The 23,255-nt window shown below is 39.9% G+C and overlaps 2 protein-coding genes across 3 annotated transcripts; both read left to right on the top strand.

Moving 5' to 3' along the window:
- Positions 1 to 202: 202 nt before the first annotated feature.
- MTRF1L (mitochondrial translation release factor 1 like) lies at positions 203 to 14,938 on the top strand. Of its 2 annotated transcripts, none has more exons than XM_027454374.3 (7): positions 203 to 804; positions 2,946 to 3,025; positions 4,242 to 4,425; positions 9,424 to 9,587; positions 10,397 to 10,514; positions 12,374 to 12,510; positions 12,971 to 14,938. In XM_027454374.3, exons 1-7 carry the CDS (start codon positions 504 to 506, stop codon positions 13,172 to 13,174), a joined length of 1,188 nt encoding a protein of 395 aa, XP_027310175.1. In that variant the 5' UTR covers positions 203 to 503; the 3' UTR covers positions 13,175 to 14,938. The 2 variants fall into 2 exon arrangements, with proteins under 2 accessions (XP_027310175.1, XP_027310176.1); XM_027454375.3 differs by having other exon boundaries at positions 663 to 804; positions 2,885 to 3,025.
- FBXO5 (F-box protein 5) lies at positions 13,304 to 22,784 on the top strand. The gene is made up of 5 exons (XM_005024792.6): positions 13,304 to 13,442; positions 17,744 to 18,477; positions 18,796 to 18,886; positions 20,159 to 20,320; positions 21,702 to 22,784. The coding sequence occupies exons 1-5, from the start codon at positions 13,419 to 13,421 to the stop codon at positions 21,951 to 21,953; spliced, it is 1,263 nt and encodes a 420-aa protein (XP_005024849.1). The 5' UTR covers positions 13,304 to 13,418; the 3' UTR covers positions 21,954 to 22,784.
- The last annotated feature ends 471 nt before the right edge of the window (positions 22,785 to 23,255 follow it).

The raw sequence follows: 23,255 nt of genomic DNA, 5'->3' as shown, positions 1-23,255 counted from the left end.
CCTCACCAGGCTGCCCCTCACCACCAGGCGGCCCCCACCAACCAGACCCCCCCCTCCCCGCCCCGCTTGCTGAACCGACACCCCCTCGACATCCCCTTGGGCTCTCTTCCCAGGAGACTTTTATAACGTCGCGGTACAGTGCGGGACATTCGGCGAGTTTTTATTTTTATATTTTATTTAATTTTGTTTTGCTCAGAACGACACCAAACCGCCCCGCCCCGCCCCAGCCGCTCCGCCCTCAGGAGCTCGTGGCCCCGCCCCCGCGGCTCGCCGACCAATCAGAGCGCGCCCTCCCTTCCCCGGGACTCGGCCCCGCGAGCCGAAGGGAGCCGAAGGGAGCCGAAGCCCTTCGGCCGTTTCCGCCAGCGGAGCGCCGACGGTTGGGCTCGAGGCCGAGCCTCTTCGGCAGCTTCCGGAAGCCCGGAAGGGAGACGGCCGAGCGCCTTCGGCTGTCTCCGGCAGGGAGGACGGCCGTAGCCACCGTCCGGTGGCTGGGTGCCGGCATGCGGCTGCTGTCGCGAGCCCTCCGCGCGGCGCACGGCTGCCGGGCGGCGGCGCTGTCCGCCCGCAGCTACCGCGCAGCGCCCGCCGGGGGCAGCGCGGCGGCGGGGCCGTGCCAGCCGCAGCCGCGGCGCAGCCTGAGCGGCCGGCCCTGCTTGGACGGCCTGTTCGCCACCGGCGCCTTGAGCCGCCTCCTGGAGGCGCGGGCGAGCGGCGAGGCGGGGCCGGCGCTGGCGGCGCGGATCCAGCGGCTGCGCGACAAGGAGCAGGAGCTGCGCGACACGCGGCAGCTGGCGGGGCAAGGTGAGCCCAGGCGGCGGGACTGGAGCCCAGCGGCACGGCCCCGGCCCGCCCCAGAGGCCGCCGCAGGGGGGGGGCGGTGGGAGGGGGCGGGCCGTTGGGCCTCCTGCGCGAGCGGGGGGTGATTTGCATAGCCCGAGGGATGATTTGCATAGCCCGGCGCGATTGGCTGGCATCTCTGCGTGTGCACGCGGGAGGGCACGTGCCGGCGCGGGGGCGCGCCCCGGGGTGCGGGCTGGGTCCCGCGCTGTTTGCAGGTGGCAGAAGCGCGGCTCCCCTGGGAGCGAGAACTTTACAACGCTGTTGGAAAACAAATCGTGTTTCTTATTTTCTTCCATCCCGCAGTTCAAATAGTAAACGCATCCTTTGAACAAACTCACGCTTGACCTGAACCCGTTAGTTTCCATTCCCATGAAATCAAGTGAAGGATTTTTATCTCCTTTCAGAACCTGCTGAAGGTGCTGGTGTCTCTCAAACCTGATGTGGAACTTCATCAGAGTGAAGTGATCATAAAATTTTAGTCAGTAACTATGAGCATTTCTTTAGCTCATCCTTAAAAATATTTTTACATTTTACTCTTAAATGATTTTAAAGCTTATATTGCTTTTACATCTTAAAAAATGCAACTGGTATTAAATAGATTATTTCTTAACACTTAAATAATAAATTTGTCTAACAGTTCTAGACATAGAATTCTTTAATTCTTGTCCTCCTTTCTGTTAGCTTTAATGTCTAGCCCTTGATCAGTCAGTAAAAAAGTAGTTGCAGGTGATCAAGTTTGCATGTTTAAAGTGTTACAGTTAGCTAGTCAACCATACGTGCTACACACCAGGTGTAGGTAAAGCTTTCTTGTTCTATAAACAACTTACACATGCAATGTAAGTTGTTTTTTTGAAGTTTCCTTTTCCTTGCAGTGTTTTTTTTTGAAGTTTCCTTCTTGCAGAGATGATTTGGGGAAAAAAAATAACAGATATTAAACTTGATCTGTAAATTCAAAAAAAAAAAGATTTTAAATTTGTGTTAGTGACTAAATGCAATTACAGTGATAAAAAGGTATGGATTTACAGTGAGAGTGTACCTCTAGTCCTGGCTGAATTCATATAAAAGCTCACTGTGCACAAAGAAGAAATGGTTATTGTCTTTCCTTTTCTTCTGCTGCAGTTATGTGTCCCCGTGTCCCTCCACTCACTCTTTCAGTACGAGTGCCATTTTCTTATTTTCAGAGAGGTTTTTTTGTTTGTTTATTTTTTTCTGTACACATGAGGTAAGTCAGTGCAAATCAGAGGTAGCTTAAACTGAATTTTTATTTTTCCATGTGAAGATTGATCCTGACCAGGAAAAAAAAAAAAGAGTGAGAAAAAAGAGAATTTATTGAAACTTTGGTATAGAAAAACAAGTCTAATTCTAAACTGTAGTGGTGATCAGTCAAGTGACATCTTAATATTTCAAGTTCCTCTTATTATGCAAGGGTTCTTTCATACCTTTTTTCTTCTTAGTGATAAGTTAGAAGCTTTGAAGCTGCTCTGGAATAAATAGATGGAGATGGAATGCTTAAAGTTACTGCTACTGACTTGAGATTTTTACAAATGGCAATAGGGTAATGGTCCTTTTAATGAAGGGTGTTAATTGTGGGACTTTTATGCCTTCTAAATCCTTGATGTTCCTATCGCAGGGAAATACAGAAAGCAGTTCCTTAGAATCTCAGAGCAGCAGAGATGGGAAGATCCTTCTGGAGATCATCCAGTCCAACCCAGAGCAGGGTCATGCAGTGTGTGCTGCTCAGGGTTGTATCTGGCCAGGGCTTGGGTATCTCCAAGGGACTCCAGAACTTTTGTGGGCAACCTGTTCCAGTGTTTGACCAACTCCACCATATACATTTTTTTTCTTGTGTCAAGGTGGAACTACCTGTACGTCAGATGTTCCTGCATCTCCCACTTGAACAATACCAGAAAACTGGTACATACTGTTTATCTCCATTACAGATCATAATATTAATCTCATTTTCTGATAGGTTTATTGTGTTTTGGTTTTTTGTTTGTTTGTTTGTTTAGTAGAGTAAGTTCTTCATATGGTTATTTTTCAGAAGATTTTCTGAGAGTGGCACTGATTTAAGTCTGAGGATTAACCATGCTCAAATATTCCAGATGAAAGTGAAGATCTGCGGAAGCTTGCAGAAAGTGAAATCATTTCCTGTGAAGAAGAAATAGCTGAACTGAAACACCAGGTTAGATTCCCTTTAAAAGCCTCGATTTCTTTGCCATTCTTAAAATAAGGCAAATAGCCATAATTGAAAGAAGATCTATGTGATGAACTCTTCTTTTACTTCCATCCCCACCCTCCTCCGCTAACTATAATCCTTGACCAGTGTCTGTTATCTAAGAAAAATGCAAATGGCAAATAGACTTATATAGCATCTGTAGATGGTGTATAGGTCTGTAAGTGCCTACTTATATCTGAAATTCTTTGAATCAATACATCTCAGTAAGTAGGTGCTGTGCTTTGTCTGGTCCGGGTGTGCCTTTGTGGGTGTTCAGCTTTTATCTTTTAAAAAAAATGAACTTACATGGTACCCCACACTAGTCTTTCTGTAAAAAATAGTTTAATACTATGTAACTGCTGCAGCCTGCTACCTTATATAGTTTCTACATAGTATCTATGGTATTTTGTATAAAATACACATCTTTATGTAAACAAACCATTACATACTCCTAATTTTACAGATGAAGTAGAATCTGGTATTGTCACGTTTTTTATTCCGTTGACAGCAATACAACAGTCATCTTATAATATATATATACTAAAGGAAGTAAAAGAAGGCTGAAGTAGAAAGAAGTGTTACCTGATGCTAGTAAAGAAGGATGATTGAAAAGCATTCATAAATCATCCAGAATTGTGATCCAGACTGCAAAATTACTGTTTTTTATTATGGGTTAATAAAGCCATCTTTCCTTTAAATACATAAAAATAATGCAGCAGAATTACTGTTGAAGGAATGTACTCCAGAACATCCATACCTTCTTAGTTCTGAACTGGATGTTTGGTTAAAAGAGAATTTGGTGGGAAGGGAAATGCTTAATTTCCTTGCAAGAATCATTGTGTATCCTGTGGTGTCCAAATGGTGTGGTGCTTTTAATTTATGAAAGCTTCTGACTTACAGAAAGTTCTTTGAAGCTTTGTGGGTCTCAAAAGAAATCTTTTGTTACTACAAAGAGACACAGGGATCCTTTCTGCAGTGCAGCATCCTCCCCTCCCTCTTCCTCACTGTATTAGTGCAAGGGTTGTCAGAAAGCACTGAGAGGCCAGCCCTCTGGAGAATCCGTGAGTTAATACAGGAGAATGCAGAGTAGATCAATTACAGACATGCATGGCATTTTATATAATCTTAATTCTGTACTGAACTGCCAGAGGGAAATCTTAGATGGGTGTTTTTGCATTCACAGATAGCATTGCTTTTGATTCCTTCAGAAGAAACAGACAACAGTGATCTTGTAATGGAAGTAACCGCTGGAGTTGGAGGACAGGAAGCCATGCTGTTCACGTCAGAGATATTCGATATGTATCAACGATACGCTGCCTATAAAAAGTGGAAATTTGAAATATTAGAATACTTTCCCAGTGAAATAGGTCAGTAACAATAAAAAAAGTGTGTAACTTTTTAACTTAAGCTGAAATGTTTATTCCTAGGCCATTGGAATTTCATAAGTGGAGGAAACTAATTTGTGTAACTTATTTTTAGAAGCAGAGGTAGGATGTCATGGTACAATTTTCCTTAACTTCTGTATTTGAGAGTGAAATTACATTTGAGAAGTACTGATAAAATATGGAAGGAAAAAAACTGTCATTCAGTAGTTTCAAAAACAAATAAAACTAAGTGTTTGGAGGAAGGAAATGCAGAAAGTCGAGTAGATGTGTTTTAGCTTTATATTAATTTTACAAATACAGGTTACATATTTCTTGTGTTTATAGATCAGTTTAGAGGCAGGCTGAAAGTCTGTTTATTATTTCTTGGCAGAGAAGCAAACAGTATAATTAAAACTAGTCTTGGTGTTTAATCCAAAACATCTTGATTTTTATGAAATGTCAACTGAGGGTTTATATAAGGAAATTGGATGTTTGGATAAAGCTTGTGTGCTTGTATAACAGCTAATGGATCTGCAAAGTGGAGGAACTGTTGAGACAGCAGACAGCTAAGACATCTAATTATTTAAGAAAGCCTTTGAGTAAAATTTCACAAGTAGTCAAGTTTAGCAGCTTAATGATGCTTGTGAAAAGAATTTTTTCTCTGTTCTCTCACTTACTGTCTTTGTGCCTGTCTAAGCAATCCTACTCCATTAAGTCCTACCTTAAAAAGTCCTCTTCTGATGTTCTTTCCCTTAAACTGGCAAAGACTGTGCTTTCTCAGACTGGAATTGTCTTTTGCCTAGTTTGAGTTGAGTCAAATTCTCAGCTAGCATAAAATAAGGAACAATGCCTTTGAATGAAAGGAGATGGAGAACTGGTTCTTTTGATGAAGATGAGCTGTTAAGCTGGTCATCTCAGATAGCAGTGTGTTACAGAGATGGGATTGATAGGTTTACATAACAAACAGAAGCAGTGATATTTATTTATTCTTTATAGTTTAATCCAGCTGGTGTGTAAGGCTGTTTTACAGAAATCAGGTTTCTGCCTCTGTGCTGCTACTAACTTTTCTGCACTGACGCTTTCATCTGTGCAGAAAGTCTCATTACCAAGTTAATTCAATGGACAACCCAATTCATTTTCAGGTTATCCAACACAGGAGAAGAGGAAAAATGCTTATGGGGAGAATGGAAGCAGAAATGTGTGGCTGCCAGTGGTGGTAGTTAGAAAATCAAGACCTTTCCATCCAGCAGCAAAAGATTCAGTCAGCTCAAGCTAACTGTGAAACAGCAGTCTGAAACATGGAGATGTGCTCAAGTGATGGCAGGGATTAAGGTTTTTTTGACTGACAAATTGCTAGCCACAGTTCTCAGAAGGCCAGATCTGCTGACTCTGTGTTAACAGATCTGCAAGCTTGCTGTCATACATGCTGTGGTGAATAAAGCTAGCACATTCTGGTAACCTACATTGTGCTGTGGGTACTTGTGCAGTTTACAAGTTGTAGCTCAGAATGGCTGTGAAACTTTAACTGTGTTTGTACTTTCATCAGCATCCTTTTTTATAATGATGGACAGTTAATTCATAGTTTTAATTATACTTTTGTTCTTAACAGTTCTAATGAATAGGTGTCAATGAAAAGTAATTCTTTAAAAATTGGGTTTAATTGGAAAAAACATGAAGAATACAGTTTGCTTGTGAAACTTTGAAGATGGGAGAAGCCAGGATGTCAGAGTATGCAAAGTGTAAGAACGTGTGCCTTTTCAGTCAACATTTAGTTGCAGAAGTACTTTTAGCAAACTTTGAGGAATGCATAGCATCTTCCAACTCTTCTGTTCACAGAGTACAAGATACTACATAAGTAGTATTTTCAAGTACTTTGAGTCTTTTCTGTTCTCGTGGAAATCTACAAAAAATATCCATGACTCTCCTAATTGAACTTCTCATGTGGGTGAGCAACTTCGCTCTTCTAATGAGGGACTTTCTGTGCCTTAAGACTTTTGTTGCTGAAGTGTAGTTCTTGATTCACTGTTAATGTAGTGAATAGATTACTAAAATTGGACTGCGTGGAGGAATATAGTCAAATATCATAAATTGGGAACGTGAAAGTCTAGCCACAGGCTTCATTTTGTTGTCTGTAATACTTCCAAAGAGGAAGATCCATATTTTCACCTGTCAGATAATGCTGATATAATTTTTTACGGGATTTCACTTGCATTTCTGAGTTCTTAAAATCATTAACAATTCAATTTTAAAAAGTGTTATTTTGGTAAATATGTTCAAATGGGAACTTCTGTTCTAGAGTTCTTAAATCACTAACTTGAAGTTCAAGCACATGAACTAGCTACTGCTAATTCAGTTAATATACAACCTTGAATTTCATGGGACTTGAATTCAGTATTGTCTATTATCTAGACATGTTATTATTAATACATTTTCTTATGGTCAAGAGGCCATTTGCACAGTTCAAGTGATGGGAGGGGCAAGAACTGAAAGCACAGATCTTAGACATTGAACTCACACCATCAGAGATGTTCTTTTTAATGCCTTATACATTAAATCAGTCATACATAAATTAACAAATATTTAGCCATTTTTCCTTTTTGAAGCTGCTAGTCTTTAATGTATATATATATATCCATATATATATCCATATATATATATATATATATATGTATATATGTATATATATATTTGAAGTGTTTTGTCTTGCCTGTGTGATGAGATTAATATTTAGGAAAGTGGGATGTAAATATGTAAATTTACAGAAAAATAAAGGCAGCCCTATCGTTTGTTTGCCTCTCGCAGTGAATTTTCAGATCTTACTCATTTGTATGAATACACATCTTTCAAAGCTAGAGAGGCTGGGAATAAGTAGTAAGTAGCATTGTAGATGGCATTGCCACTACTTTCCCATACAAGTCCTGAGTTTCACTTTGTCCATACTGTGTTGAGTATATATATATACTCAATATATATATATCAATATATATCAATATCAATATATCAATACTGAGCTAAGGGTATTTGCTGGTATACCAGTGGGTTGCATCTCATCCATGCTTAATTCTTAAAGACTGCATGAGCAAAAGCAAGGTCCTATGTTAAAACATCAAGTTTCCTTTTCAAGTTCTCCTTTTCAAAGAGTTCCAGGATTTGACTGAAGTTTGAATGTGAGCATGTGTAAATATGGTGAGTGTTAAGCAAAGCTGCAATTAAGAATTTGTCTGAATCCACTCTTAACTGACATTATTGACCTACCCTCAAAGAGTGACACTGCAAAATAGCACCTTTGAGGTTTAACGCATACATTAAAGCACAAACCCACATGTCATTGTTTATCTGCTGCTGCTTGCTAGTGGCATGTGGAAGCAGGTATCAGACTTTGTCTCAGTCTGGGTATAAGGTGACATACAAAAAATTGAGGGAGTGCAAACATGCACCCTCCTGTGCATCTCACCTTTTCAGAACAGCGGGGGACACTTCTAACTAAAAAAAGAGGCAAACGTAGAGCTAGTAAGAGCTAGCTGTGTTTGACAGGCCTGTGCAGTATCTGCCATATTGAAGATTTTGGGGTAAATGGTTTGCTGAATTTTCATTGGATTTGACTGTGTTTCACATTAAACCTGAGTTTACTATGTGTTGGTAATAGTCAATTATCAACAGTAAGGCAGTATGACCTAAATAAATGCCTGTCTTTCAAACCAGTTTCTTAGTCTTGTGTAAAGCCCAACGTTGTCACAGGTACATGATCATCTCCACAAACATAAACTCTCCTGAATAAGTCACATATGCAGCTGCAGCTCAAATAGACAGATTGACAAATAGATAGACAAATAGACATGATACCCATGATGGATGTACCAATCCCAGGACATGTGAGGGAGAAAAGAGAGAACATCAGCTTTTGCAATGAACTGCTTATTACATTATTAATGCTTGTCAGGACTGCCATAGAACAACTCAAGTTATTTTTACTCCTGGTGTGGCTTGGTTTCTTCCTCATGTACAGAAATTTTTTATTATATTTTTTTTAGTACTTTTTTTTATATATATCAGAGGAAGTATGTTTTTATGCTAGCTCTGCAGTCAACCTCTGTGAATTATTTAAGGCGTTATTTTAAGTTATATAAGATTTTTAGAGTAAAAAACAAAGCAGGTGTCACAGGAAAAAAAAAATATATTCATCTGTAGTGCCATCAGTTCTCTAATCCTTCAAACAGTTTTACTAGCAAAATTGAAGGGATTGCACGCTGTCAAACGAGGAGATAGAATGCCATCAGCTAGTATTGCAACTAACTTTGTCTTGAAGCCATGATTATATTGGGTCTTACTTCCAAGTTCCAATTCTGATGGTTAGGTGCTAGCTTTTAGTACACTGCTATCCAGCAAAACATTTGACATGCGGGTAAGGGGGACAGGAGCTAGAATTCTGCTCATTCTGAAAGATTAAAAGAATAAAATGAAATGAAAGAGCAAAGATAGGATGTGGGTAGGATGCAAAAAAAAAAAGACGGGAGGAAGAAAGAGTAACATCAGTCAACACTAAGTTAAAGACTTTGAGTTTTTTTTTTCCAGTAAATGGTGAGGTTCTCAAATACCAGTCAAAAGAGTTGGATGTAGTTTCTGAAGGTGTCTTTCAAAATTTGATCTTTGTATAAACTTAATATTGGTGTGTGTTAGACTTCTGCTATGGTTGGAGGATTGCATACGTGCATGACTCAACCTTTTTATGTATATAAAAAATAAAATGGACTTTTTATAAAGAACTTGGCAGTCCTTTACTTAACATTTTGTGCGAGTATGTTTGTCTGGTTTTAGAGTTTCCTTACATTTTGAGTTTAATTCTACATAAGCATTTAAATGGTGAATTCATAATTTTAAGAAACAAACAACTTAATAAAATTAAAGAAATCAACAATGATGCTAAATAGAAAGCCTGAAACAGAAAAGCATAGAACGAACAGTTTTTCTTAGTTTTACAGCTGTTTTTCTTTTTTATTTAAGGTGGCCTAAGACATGCAGTTGCCAGTATAGCAGGTATTGAGGCTTACAAGTACATGAAATTTGAAGGAGGAGTGCATCGCGTACAGCGCGTGCCAAAGACAGAAAAACAAGGGCGCATTCACACCAGCACAATGACTGTTGCAATATTACCCCAACCCAGTGAGGTAATGGTATTTTAGTATAACAGACATTACTATAAGCAATGCCATGTTGCTGATATCCACATGTTTTCTGTTGGTCTTACTATTCTCTCTTAAATTACTGTTTGTTTGTTTTTTTGAATCTTAAAATTTTACACCATATTTTTTGTTTATTTTTGTTTAGGGAAATAAAGAATTTCTTTTTTTCCTCAAAATCTTAATCTCAAAAAAACTCACTGGAAGTTTATATCACTAATTTACTGTAACGGTGCCTTGCATATTCAATGGAAAATGTGACACAGTTAAAAAGGACTGAATTAGTTTAGAGAGCTCAAAGAGATTTGTTTTAGCACTTCCTTTTCCATAATTTTATAGTATCCTCACTTTTCCCTTCCAAAATGTGTGGGTGACAATCTTTTTTTACTGTATTTGCTTGGCTAAAAAACAACAGGCTAAGAATTAAAACATTGTTTGGATCTTTATTTCATGTTGGCCTATCAATCTGTCAAAAAATGTTATTCCTTCCTGCACTCCCTAAGTTGTCTCATTCCTTCCTCATAGAGATCACCACCCCATTCCAGAACCAGAAAAATCACTGTGTTCTGTTTCATCTGAAACCAATCTAGTCAAGTTCAGATATTGATTAACTTGTTTGGGAGAGGGTGCAGAGATTAATGTTAAATCTTAAACTATCTTTTCTGATTGCCCAGCATTTAGTAAATGAATCTGAGCTACCACTCATGAACTAGAAAAACAGTTTGATCTTGTCTGAATGTGACTTATAAAATAAAACAACTATGCATATTTGACTTTTTTTTTTTCTCTTATGACAGATGAATCTGAAAATTAATCCGAAAGATCTGCGAATAGAAACAAAGAGAGCTAGTGGAGCTGGAGGGCAGCATGTCAATACCACAGATAGTGCTGTACGGATAGTTCATATTCCAACAGGTGCTTCACTTTTTCCTTACCATAAGATCTACAGTGTAAAACTACTGTCATAATTTCCTTTTGAAATCTGAATTTCAAACAGATTTTTGAATTTTGAAACAAGTTTCAAACATGGCTAACAGTAGAGCAGAGTTTTTGTAAAGGCTTTATGTGTGCAAAAATATCACTAATATTGTGTAAAAAAAAATAAAATAATAAAAAGTCTTGCACCCACCTGTTTGTAATAGGGAAAGCTTTAGTAGGTAACTACCCTTTTTGCCATTAAGCATGACACTCGTAAAGTATTCAAATCAATTTCCATGAAAAAAAGCTGTATTTAAGCTTTTAACTAATGAAAAAGACAAAGGTTTAAATCTGATGATTTGCCTTTTCTTGACTATTCCATGAAAGAGAGATTGGCTCTTTTTCTTTATTAAAATGTTGGCTTAAATATCATCTATTGCATTAGGATGCCAGCTTTCATTTGTCTTCTGGCTCCTTTCCCATAGATGACAGACATAATTAGGAAGTCCACCCCCAGGGCTCACGTTAGGGAATGTAAAAGCTCGGATAAGATACGCCCTCAACGACTACCTGATTTTAGCCATCATATCTTTTTTTATTGCCATTTCTAAGCTTTTTACTTCCTTTTAAGCAATCCACAACAGCTGCCTTGACTTTCATTGCTTTTTAACTTTTCCTCTTCTCTACCACAAACATTAGTCAAGTTTTACAGCCTCAGGGTAATCCTGAGCGTGCTTATCTTCACATATTCGTATATTTGCCACCCATTTCTTCATATTTATTGAAGACGTAAATCCATTCTACACTTGTTGCATCACCTCAGTAAAGTAGAAAGTAAATAGTGGAGATGGTAGAATTCTGATTAAGATACGGTGACAAAAAGTTGCTTCAGATTACAAGAGTTTTGTATTGTCTCCATGTTTGGGGAAAAAAAAAAAAAGACCTTAGTTTTTGCTGGTGGCGATTAGTTTTTGTTACAGAAATCTTAAGATATATTGCTTTTTTGTGATTATACAATAGAGATGGTTCATAGTTTTTTTTTTTTTTTTGGATTTCACCTTATCTCCTGAACTTTTCTTGTTCCATCTTTTGAATCTTTGTTCTTCTTGATCTCTCTTCCCTTACAAACGTTCTTCTCCTTCTCATGTGTCTCTCCTCCTAATTCTGTTTACAAGCCTTCATTTTGACCCCAAAAGTTGTTGTTAAACAACTCTTTCATATATCATATATAAATAATCTTACTAAAGTTGCTTAAAATAAATCCAAATAAAAACTTAGCTTGTACTATCTTCTTATCTTCTTCCTATATTTCTATAGGAATATATTTATATATATATTTATATTTATATTTATATATATATTTATATTTATATTTATATTTATAGGAATATATTTATATATTTTGATGAGGAAAACCACACTTTTAAAATTTTATTTTAAGAAAACAGTGCCCACTTTGGTCTATTCTGTATACTCACTACCTAGTGTATATTACTGCTATTTAAATCCTAAATTTTCTGGAACTGAGGCCAAAAACTACAGGTACTAAAGGAATCTTCTATAAGTCAGATCACATTGTGTGTCTTATTTCATTTCTACCTGTTGTACAACAAATTTTGTTGTACAACAAATCAAATTTCTTGTCTTCTGGCTCAAAGTTTGCACTCTCCCAAAATGTATCATAAGACACTAATGAGGCTGGGCTTTCACATTCCTACTCCAAAATAGGTGTTGGAAGATAAAATTTATATATATATATATTAATTTTTAAAATAATAAAAATATTAAGAAAAAGGGTTTTGGCATTTCTAGCTTGTGTTACAGTTAAGTGTTAAATCTCATGATATTTTTGGCAGGGGTTGCATCTGAATGTCAGCAAGAAAGATCTCAAATTAGAAACAAAGAAAAGGCTATGCAAATGCTTTGTGCTAAACTATACAACATTAAACTGGAAGAAGAAACCAAAAAGAGAAATAGTGTTCGAAAGATTCAAGTAAGTTTCACTTTATAAAGATAGAACTCTGCATATGTGTATTTTTTGGGATGTTTTATGCTATGCTCAACCAAAAATAGTAAATGGAACTATAGAGGAACGGGAGCCCATTAAAGACTTACATGAGGGGAAAAAATTACCTTTTCGTTCAGCAATAAAGGTTGTATATTAGCCAGATTTAACGTTTCAGTGGTATGTAAATTCTAGAGACCTAATGAAACAAACTGGATTAGAGTGTGAAGAACTAGAATGGTATTAGAAAAAAATATAGTAAAATCCATCTTTTACATGTTTAAGTGTAATTAGTGTGACTACTGAACTCGTCTGTGTACTATATATTTATATTGCATATTTATGGAAAGAGGAGAAAGCATTTGCTTTAAATGCTTAATCAACATTTCATCCTTTTTCTAAGAAGGCTTTTAATCAGTTTTATAAACTGCTGCTTCTTGTTTCATAGATTGGGACTAAAGGAAGATCAGAGAAGATCAGAACATACAACTTTCCACAGGACCGGATTACTGACCACAGGATAAGCAGATCAGTGCATCATGTCGAGAGTTTCATGTTAGGGGAAGAAATGCTAGATGAAATGATACAAACTTTGAGGGAATACGCTGATTATGAATCTTTGATGGAAATTATTTCAGAAAATGAAAAATGAACCTTGCTCTTTGTCAAGCCATTTCAACAGATGTAGATGCTTGTCTGCCAAAGGAACTTTTTGGAGTATCATCCAGAAAATAGAACTACTTTTCAGATACTGAAAGACACCACAGCTTGTTTCCTCATGACCGATAAACAATTTTCTTACTTGCTGAGTAAAAGACTTTATCGCTGCAGAAGTACACAAGTAAATTTGACTGGTCCAGAAGTAACTGCAGTTTTTAACCTTCTCCACTGAGAAGATGTTGATACACCACTCTCAAAAGGTACGCATTGAAAACAAGCTATTTCTAGTTCCAGGTTTTATTTAAACAGTAGTTGAACATTGATAGTGTCAAGTAGTTTACCTGAAATAACAAAAAATCCCGTTTTGTTTGAGTGACAGGAAGAAAGTGATAAATAAATGAAAATACTACTAATCTGAAGACTCATTAATGACTAAGTGACACGGGAGAGGAAATTCTTCAAAGTGTATCTCTTCACATGTTCATGGCCCTTTGGCCCTTATTAATCAGGCATGAAGAATTGTTTAAGAATATTGTTCCTTGAGAGGAACAAGAGCTCTGGAAGCAAAATGACAAGAGATGTGGAATCTTTTTGAAAAGAATGGTTCCGTTCTTTAGTCAAAATTGAAAAGAAACATTACAAATTGGTTATCTTGAAGACTGGTATGACTTCAGTCTCCATTTCTGGAGTACAATTTCTCCTTCATTTTAATTGGCTCTCTATTTTACTGATTTTTCTGAAGTTTACATAACATGAGTGGCATCTTATTGTTTTGAGCTATTCGGTTTAACAGCAGCTTAAAACACTTGTTCTGTGAAAGCAAAATAACACTTGCCTTTTTAATCTACTGATACATGTGCACATATTTATATCTGTGGGTAAATAAGACTACATTTTCCAATCCCAAATATCAATATACTAACATAAAACCTGCCTCCATGCCATGTTATCCCATCATGCATCATATGTATGCATGTGTTTATACACATGGAATGTATTTGAAATATAACTACCAGTAGATAAGAAATCAGAACCTAAGGAAAGAATGGAACCATGAATACAGATATTTATTTTGAGACTTCTAATTAAAATTACTATAAGAAATCAGAGTAGGAACAAAGTAAATGCAGCACTTTGCTGCAAAGAGCTTATTGAAACTCATTGTTTGAGGACGCTAGACAAAATTCAGTGAGGAATGCAAAAATAAAACCGGTTGTTACCAGTTTATCTTCTTTTATTACATAGAAGACTTCAGTTGGAACACAAGCACATAAAAATACATAAAGAGAGAATTACTTATTACCTTGGTCAGCTTTATTTTCTAGGACATACCGCGTGGTAACAATGATTAAATTCTAAATCTTCAAATTAAAGATGCATATGTTACATTAAGATGTTGGAGTGTCTGTATGCATGAGGTGAGGTACGTTTTTCCTTTGAGACTTTACCTTTGTCTAGATCTATTAGAAGGTTTATAACTCCCGCTGGTACCTAAGAAAGTAAAAATAAACATTGAGCTTCATGTGTAAAAAGGTATTGATTGGAGTAGAGTCCAGGACTGAGGTCTTTATTCCTACTAGATCTGTCCTGCAAACTGGAAACTACAGAGCAATTGTCACACTCTCTCTGACTTAAAGCCAGGTTATCTTATACCAAATGATAGAAGGAGTTTGAGATTTCTTCTCTCTAGCTTCCTAGTTTTGTAAGCAAATAAAAGGACATTAACCTGGTCTAACCACTGGCCTACTGCATAAAACCCAGGAGTGTTTGGGTCTTTGTCACCTCAAAACCTTACATGATGTTCCAGCTGGTGGCCTTGCTGGCCAGATCCTACCAGGCTCACAGCCTCCCTGTTCTAGTCTGCCTCCTCAACAGCCATGAGCTGCCTTGTGAGTGGCCACCCTTGGATCTGTGTGAGAAAACCCAGACATCTTGTGGTCCTGGGAGAAGGCTGGCAGAGGTGTCTGAAAATGGTCAAACTGACAGTGTTGTACGAGGTGGACTTCCATACCCTGTGTTGCACCTCCTTTACACCGTAAAGCCTGGAAGTCTCGTTTTTGGCCCTGTATTCATTTTAATAGGAGGCTTGTTTGTAGTCTTGGTGCAAGTGCAGCCTTCCTGAGCTGTGAGATGATATTTTCGGTGGTAGGATCCTGTCCTTTACAACCTGTACCTCAGTCTGCTGCCAGCTAGCGATGTTCATCATACTTTAGAGGAAACACAGGCATTTCATTTCATTTCATTTCACCCACGTGCTAGCAGCAGCCTGTCAGCCAGGGGGAGGCAGGGAGATGCCAGCCCCGCCACCAGGCGCAATTCCTGGGGAGCCGAATCCACACTCGGTGCGTGCAGAGCTGAAGCGAACGCTCCAAGCGCGTCCCTTCGCACATAAGCGTGGCTGCAGGAGGGCAGCATCAGGGAGCCCGGTGCTCCCCGGGAGCGCAGAAACCTCTCGCTCTTTGTGACCACCGGGGAGGGAACGGTCCTGCGGGGCAGTGCGGGCAGGACCGGAGCCGCGAGGCGCTCTCCTGCCTCCCCCTCCTCATCCCGCTGCCGGGCGCTCTGTGAGGGGTGCGGGGCCGGTGGCGGTGGCGGTGGCCGCGCCGGTCCGTGCCGGGTGGCGGCGGGTGCCGGGCGGGAGCCGCGGCCGGGCGGGAGATGCCCTTGGCCCCGCCCTCGGCGCGCGCGCGCCACCGCCCCGCCACTCGGCTCGCTCCTCGCCTGCCAAGGAGGGAAAACGGGAGCGGGGCCGGCCCCGCCCGCCGCGGCCCGGATTGGCCCCCGCCTCCTGCCGGCTTTCTCCATTGGCCGCGTCGGCAGGGCCGCCGGCCCCCGATTGGCCGGCGCGGTTTTGGATACCAAATTCAAAGTTTTTAAAAGTACCCGGCGAGGGCGGCCGCGCACTCACTGCCCGCGGGACGCGCTGGCTGCAGCCCTGCAGGTGAGCGCCCGCTGGGACGCGCCGCGACGGGCATCCCCGCCGCCGCCGGGGGCTCGGGGCTGCTGCGGGGCTCCGAGGGGTTGCGCCGGGGCTGTGCGGGGCTCTGGTGGGGTTTCGGGGCTCCGGGGTTCCGGGCGCGCTGCGAGGGGAGGGGGGCAGGGGCATCGCGGATGGGCATCCCCCCACCCGGGCTGGATGGGGGCCGCCGGAGCCGAGCCGCATGCGGGGCGCTGCCGGCCCCGCGCCGGTCCGGGGAGCGCTGATCCCGCCGGCGGGCAGCGGGCGGGCGGGGAGGGGCCGCAGCGCACCGTGCTGCCTCGCTCCCGCCCGCGGGACCGTGCCGCCGGAGGGGGGCATCCAGCCCTGCCCGCCCCGCCGCCACCATTTTGGGGGGAAACCCGCCACCAACGGGACCCCTGACAGCCCTGAGGGGGCCGCCGCAGAGCCCGCCCGGAGGGGGGTCGGGGCTGGCCTGGGAGCCCCCGGGGCCGGGCTGAGGGGGGACCATCGGCCGCACCGCGGCGGGGAGGGGGCTCTGGGGGGCTCCGCTGCCCCCCGCCTCGCTGCGGGTGTACAAAGCCGCGGGCGCGCTCCGTCCTCTCTTTCCCCCCATCCTCCCCCAAACGTGGGCACGAAGAAGCGGGCATTTCCCTGGAATATCATGGAACATCCTCAGTCCTCCCCTACTTTGCTCCACGCCACAGGGAGTGCTAAAATCCCCTTCCCAAAATACCTGCTCAGACTTTTTTCTTTTTTTGGTGCCGTTTGCACAGTATATTGGCAATAATCCCCCCCTCCTTGGGGCTAAGGCGGCAGCGATGGCTTCCCTCTCCCCTCCAGCCCTCGCCCATCCCCCGCGGTCGCGAATATAGATAGCACCATGCTCGGGGGGAGGGGAGCGGAGCAGGGCAAGAAGGGCTCCATTTCCTTATAGCAGCTACCAGTCCCCATGCCTTTCCCTTGGACCCGCTTAATCCTGCTTGTAAGCAAGACCCCGCTTCACCTTGACCATTGTCTAAGGCTCCTTGCGCTACCCTGTAACTCACCGGGGCCTGTGAGTGCACCCACGTTTTTCCTGTGCCACCTACCCTCCTCGCCTTTAAAAATGCCAGGTACCTGCCCTGCACCAGGAGCATTGCCTCTGGGCATGGATGCAAACCCTTTGGGTGGCTCCAGCCTAGCTCTGCCCCTTGCCTGGGCACTCTGCTGTCACTCACTGTGGCAGAGGCCTTTAGACCCTCTGCCACCGATGTCCCTCGCAGGGACTGCAAATGTCCTCATCGTATCATTGCATCAAGGGCAGGAAGTGGAGGCATTGGTGTGTCTGAAACCAATCTGTACTGGTGGAATGGCGGCAGTGTAAATCATCCACTCACTTTTCTCATCCTAGCTATGTTCAGTGTCAAGGTCAAATTCTAAGAGAAGATCTCAGGTAGACTTAATGTGTGGCTGATCAAATCCTTAGTTCCACTGGTTTTATGTGTTTAGCCACTAGAGGTGCAGTTAGATAATAGATTAAAATCCCTACTTTCAGAAGGAAGGCATGATCACTTTGAAACAAAAACAGTTTGTGCTGCAGTTTGTAATATGTTGTAATAATTTCCTTACTGTCACTTGCAGGATACAAACAAAGCAATGAAGTCGAATATTAGCCAGTCTTTCAAAATGAAATGCGATTTTGGTTGTACATCTCTTCGCACTGGGTTTGTGCCATCAAAGTCTGCTGGAAAAACAAGACTGGAAGAGTCCTGCCCCTCGAATTATGAGGAAGGTTTGTGTAAAAGCTGTGCTGAAGAGCATCAGAAAATACTCCTTAGTGAATCATATCTTTCAACCCCCAGAAATCTAGATGTTGAAGATGAAGGAAGGCCTGTACATAACAAAGAAAACAAACAAATAAACCAAAGACTCGATGAAGGGATCTGTGAAGTGGAGGCACTGGAAAATAGTAAACTTAACGAGGACAGTGGTTATTCCTCTATGTTAAGTAATCAATTTAGTGATACAATAGAACATGAAGATAGTATACCCTTGGCTGGAAATCTCTGTGGCACACCAGAGCATTGTCTTTTGAAGAACCAAAACCAAGTACAGTTTTCAAAGAAGACTTTGTTGCCAGTAATCCATTATGAAGAAATGATTTGCTCAACTTTGAAAAAAAGTGGTAAAAGAAATCTCAAATCTTGGACTGCTGTAGACAGAATTTGTTTTAGGGGAAAGTTTGAATTTCACAACCTAATTGGAAAGAAAATGGGGTTAGATAGAATAGACATTCTTGATGAACTCTTTCAAAAGAACCTGAAGCATATATTAGCAAACATCTTAAGGCATCTCAGTGACATGGACTTAATAAAGTAAGTATTTTGATCTTCAGGTATTTCATGGTGAAAGCAAATTACCTAATGAGATGGCCTAATGCTTTAGATGTGACTTTTGACATTTTCTTAGGGGTTAATATTATGTGTTAATATACTAAAACAAGAACTGGTGATGTAATCCATAATATTTGTGGGCAATATGTCTTTTCCCTAGAAAGTAAAGGCAGTAATTGTGAACATTTCCCATTTCTGTATGAAAGAAAAAAAAATGCAAAATAGCTATTTCCACTTCTAAATAACAAGATTTCCAGCTTTTTTAAAAAGGTAACTGACGTGTTTGTATTGTCATTACAGTTTTGCCAAAGTCAGCACAATGTGGAAGAAGATTCTGCAAGAAGATAAATGGGCTTTCCAAATGTACAGTAAAGCTGTGAAAAACCTTTCTGTAAGTTTCTGCACTTGTAGGATATTTTAAGCCATATCTCTTCCCAGCCTCACAGAAGAGATTCTTAGGTTGGGAAGAGTTAGTCACTGAGTGCATGAGTTTGTCCTGTTAGGATGCCTTATCTCAAGCGTTGCTAGTCAATTCATGGTAGTTTCATAAACTGACTTTGGAGCCCAAGGAAGATTAGAGCTGAGAAGATTATCATACAAGATACAGATGTTCTTAAGAGCTCCCACATGTCCTGTTTAAAGAGGAAGAAAGGACAGTGTCAGTTCCAGTGCTGCCCACTAAGCAAGACCTAGATCCTCTCAGCAGAGGCTTGTTTAATTCAGCATCCCCACTCATCCAGAAGGGAGAGATACTCAAAGATACTAAGTGGTTGACTGTGAGACTCAGATTTTTTGCATATACTTTCTATCAACAGTCTCTGAAGTCCAACATGTTAGCTACAGACATTCAAAAAGCTTTTTGCACTATAAGCTACTCCTATTGCTTATTCGCTATATGAAATAATAAACACAAGATCCAGCCACACTGGTGTTTTCACCTTATCAAGGAAGGACTCTCTCAGAACATTAGGAGTACTTTTGTTCTTTGAGAGAAGGGAAGACAATGAAGCAAGGCTTGGCATCTGTCACAGAATGAGGTAGTTAATTAGTCTGAGTTTTCATTAGTACTTCATGATACTAGGTTGTTGTAATGAAAACATTGGATGCCACCAATATAAAAACTTATGCCATAAAGTTTGATTTTCACCTAGCATTGTATCACTTTCAGAGGTTGGACTCGATGATCTTGAGGTCTCTTCCAACCTAGAAATTCTGTGATTCTGTGACTCACTTTTTTTAACCTGAATTGCAAACAGAAAATCAGTGGAGGGGAGGGTGGAGTTTACTTCCTAGAAATAAAATGTACAAGCATTCCTATTCTCTCTAAAGATTTAGACATAACTGCTTTGTGCTTTAAAACATTGCAGTGTGGACATTCTGCTTAAATAACAATGTGTCATTATGAAGTAATATAAAATGGTTGCAAATGGTGGTCAGAAATAGGGGTCAACTCTATTTGTTTCTAACGGTAATAACTAAGAAAGCTAAGGTAAAATTGTTAGCATACTACCTGCTATGACACTTTATTATTGGAAACCTAGCCAGAGGAGAGATCAGAAAAATAAGTTCTTGATTTCTGCTAAACAAAAATTCACTTTGTATCCTCTAAACTGTTGCCAGATAAGTCTCTTCTCAAATTTTATTCTTGTTTTCTCTTTGTTAGGATGGTACTAAGACATCAGAACATGCTGCAACAAGGGACTACGTTCTCTACCGGGCGGCTTTAGCTTCAGTTCAGAGAGCAACTCTGCCAAACAGCCTAAGTAAAAAAGGCAGCAGATCCAAAGCATCTAAGAATCACAGTAGGCTCATGGAGTTTTCAGAGGTAACTGGTGGATTTCATTCATCTTTAATTTCTCACATGTTGTCTGGCACACCATCAGCTTGTAAAGTGTATTTCTAAAAGTAGTATCTCCAATTTGAAGTGCTTGTAACTCTTAAGTATAGCTTCCAGCTTTTGCTTATTGAGTCTATTTTAACACAATGGTAGAAACAAAGTGGAGAACACATACTGTGAAGTTGTGCATCTTTTTTCTCTCGGTGTCTAGGTACCATCGCAATAGCTTAGTACTTTATTTTGCTTAAATTTTGGCTTTGATCAGACATGAAAACTTTAAGTCATTTTCTTTTACTTCCCATGGACTTATGATGAATCACGTGTTTTCCAGTTATACAGTCCCACAAAAACTGATAATTTGCTTCAACAGCAATTGGCAATTTATTTAAAAACAAACAAACAAAAAAACAACAACAAAAAAAAAAGAAACTAGTTCTTATTTAAAAAAAAAAAAAAAGAAACAAATTAATAATTCTCTTGTTCATTCTGTGCTTCTTTTTGAAAGAATTATCTGACACTGATCTGACACATGGATTCTAGTAGCAATTACCTTTTTAATTACACATTTGTAGCATGTCCCATGTTTGGAGTTTTGATTAAGATACTTACTTGGTCAACAACTGCTAACAGATTTCCACTCACCTTTTATTTTTTTTATAAAACAGACAAGATATAATGGTATTGAAAAATATGATCAAAGTGCTCTAATACTAATATACAGCACTTAGTAGCATTAGAAATCTGAAAGTGCAACTGTACACTAAAACAATCTAAATTTATTTTGCCTTGGTATAAGTATACACTTGGTATAAGTACACGCTTATTATAAAAGCATTTTGTTTTTAATAGTTGAGTGACATAATCTCTAATGTTGAGCTATTTTGAACGGTGGATCTATTTTTGTGTCAAAAACAAATTCTTTGGGTAAATGTAGGAATTGTTTCCATTTGGTGTCTCAAGCTGAGTACCCCACAGCTGAGATATCTGGACTCAATTGTTATCTTTGCAAATGTTAATTCAGTCGAATTCAGATTGTTTTATTTTTTAAGGTTGACTAAATCACCATCCTTAGATGAGATTTGAAGGATTCAGAAGTTTGATTGGCTATTTTTCTTATTGGTTTGCATTTAGTCTGACTGTCCTTTAAGAATTATAAATTACTTATCTCCAAACCAGTCCAAAGTAACTGAAAACTGGTAACTTCTGTTCAATCTCCATCGGAACTTGATGCAACCGTAACTAAGCTAAATTTGTAGTTTCTAGAGTGAGAGAAGTTACAATTTGTTTTGTGACACGTGGTTAATATCGGAGGGTGTTTGCAATGTGTTTACCTTCCACTTATGACTTTTTGTGTATTTTTTTTCAATAGGCTGCCAAGACTTTGAAAAACACTGAAAGCCTTAAAGTCTGCCATCGCTGTGGCTCACCTGCAAAGTATGACTCCTACCTGCAAAGAGCAACGTGCAATTATGAAGGCTGTGGCTTTGACTTCTGCACAAGATGCATGTGTTGCTACCACAGCTCCAGTGACTGTGTGAGCGGCAAGCCAATAAAATCAAACTCTAAGATGGGGCCACTTCCCGGGACTAAGAAAAGCAAACAGAATCTGCGGCGATTATGATCCATCCTGATATACTTTGTCAGATGTGCCATAAAAGATTTCTAGGACGTAACTTTTTCAGCAAAGAAAACAAAGCCTAAAGATGCTAAATGGCATTCTGACATTATTCTATATTTCTTAAAAAAAAAAAGTTAATGTTACAGTTCCATTTAGTTATTCCTAGGAATAGTCACAAATAACCATTTTAAAATGTCTTACTGATTTCCAAGTTAAAAAAAAATACAGGGCATGGATTCTAGAAACATTTTAAATACTGTTTTGACAATTTTTGTCTACCATGTTCCAGTCTCCAAAAACTTCACCACAAAAATATTGAACAAAAAGCTTTTGGCAAGTAATCTTGGCAATTCTTGGATGCCAACAGGAAAAAAAGCTAAGATGTGCTTTATTTAAATGTTTACTTTTGTTGTTCCAAAAGTCTTTTAAAAGCATTGATAATGAAAATGTCAAGAGAGGTCCCTTTTAAACGTTAAGAGGGTCCCTTTTAAAATAAAATTGTGTGGGACTCTAGATTTTATTGTTCAAGATTTTGCCTTAATTTTAAAATGTGAATGTTTGTAATACCATTTTCTCTGATGGTTTATTTGAAACTTAAATGTTGTTTTTCTTCCTTCATTCTTCATTCAGGAACTACATTTTTTCCTAGAACTGTGATGATACTCTTTCTAGCTTTTTTTTTTCTTTAAAAAAAGAAAGTACTGTATCATGGCAATACTGCTAAAAAAAACTGCCAATATTTTCCAAATTATATATACATTTTTAATATTTGTGTATATTTGTAAATACTTTAAATATTTTTTTGTTTGTCTCGTAAATGTGAAAATAAATTGCTGTTTTCAACAATCTGGTTAGTAACTCTGAACTTCCTATTTGTTGTCTTAACAGATAACTTTATATACTCATTTCTCATCTTTGCTAGTAGTGCTGCGTAAAATTTCTGATATTTTCAATGACCAAATATCCTGTTTTTGTGTAAAACCTTCGAAATCCATTCTTATGCTGTGTTTCTGCAGCTTACCTGAAGTGTGTTAGTGTAACTGCTGGTAATTTCTGTTCTAACACATTGTAGCAGATGTTGCATTGACTGAATTTATGATGCTGTTATAGAAGTAGCTTGCTGCTGGTAAACTCATACTTGCTATTCCACAGTAAAAGAAAAAGGCAAGTTTTTCAAGAAAAGCCCTGAACCAGAGAAGGGCTACAAAGCTGGTGAAGAGCCTGGAGCACAAGTCCTGTGAGGAGCAGCTGAGGGAGCTGGGGTGGTTTAGTCTGGGGAAGAGGAGGTTCAGGGGAGACCGTATT

Source organism: Anas platyrhynchos, chromosome 3 (genome assembly GCF_047663525.1).
Source record: "Anas platyrhynchos isolate ZD024472 breed Pekin duck chromosome 3, IASCAAS_PekinDuck_T2T, whole genome shotgun sequence".
Taxonomy (NCBI): domain Eukaryota; kingdom Metazoa; phylum Chordata; class Aves; order Anseriformes; family Anatidae; genus Anas; species Anas platyrhynchos.
This window is presented reverse-complemented; position numbering and strand designations above follow the sequence as displayed.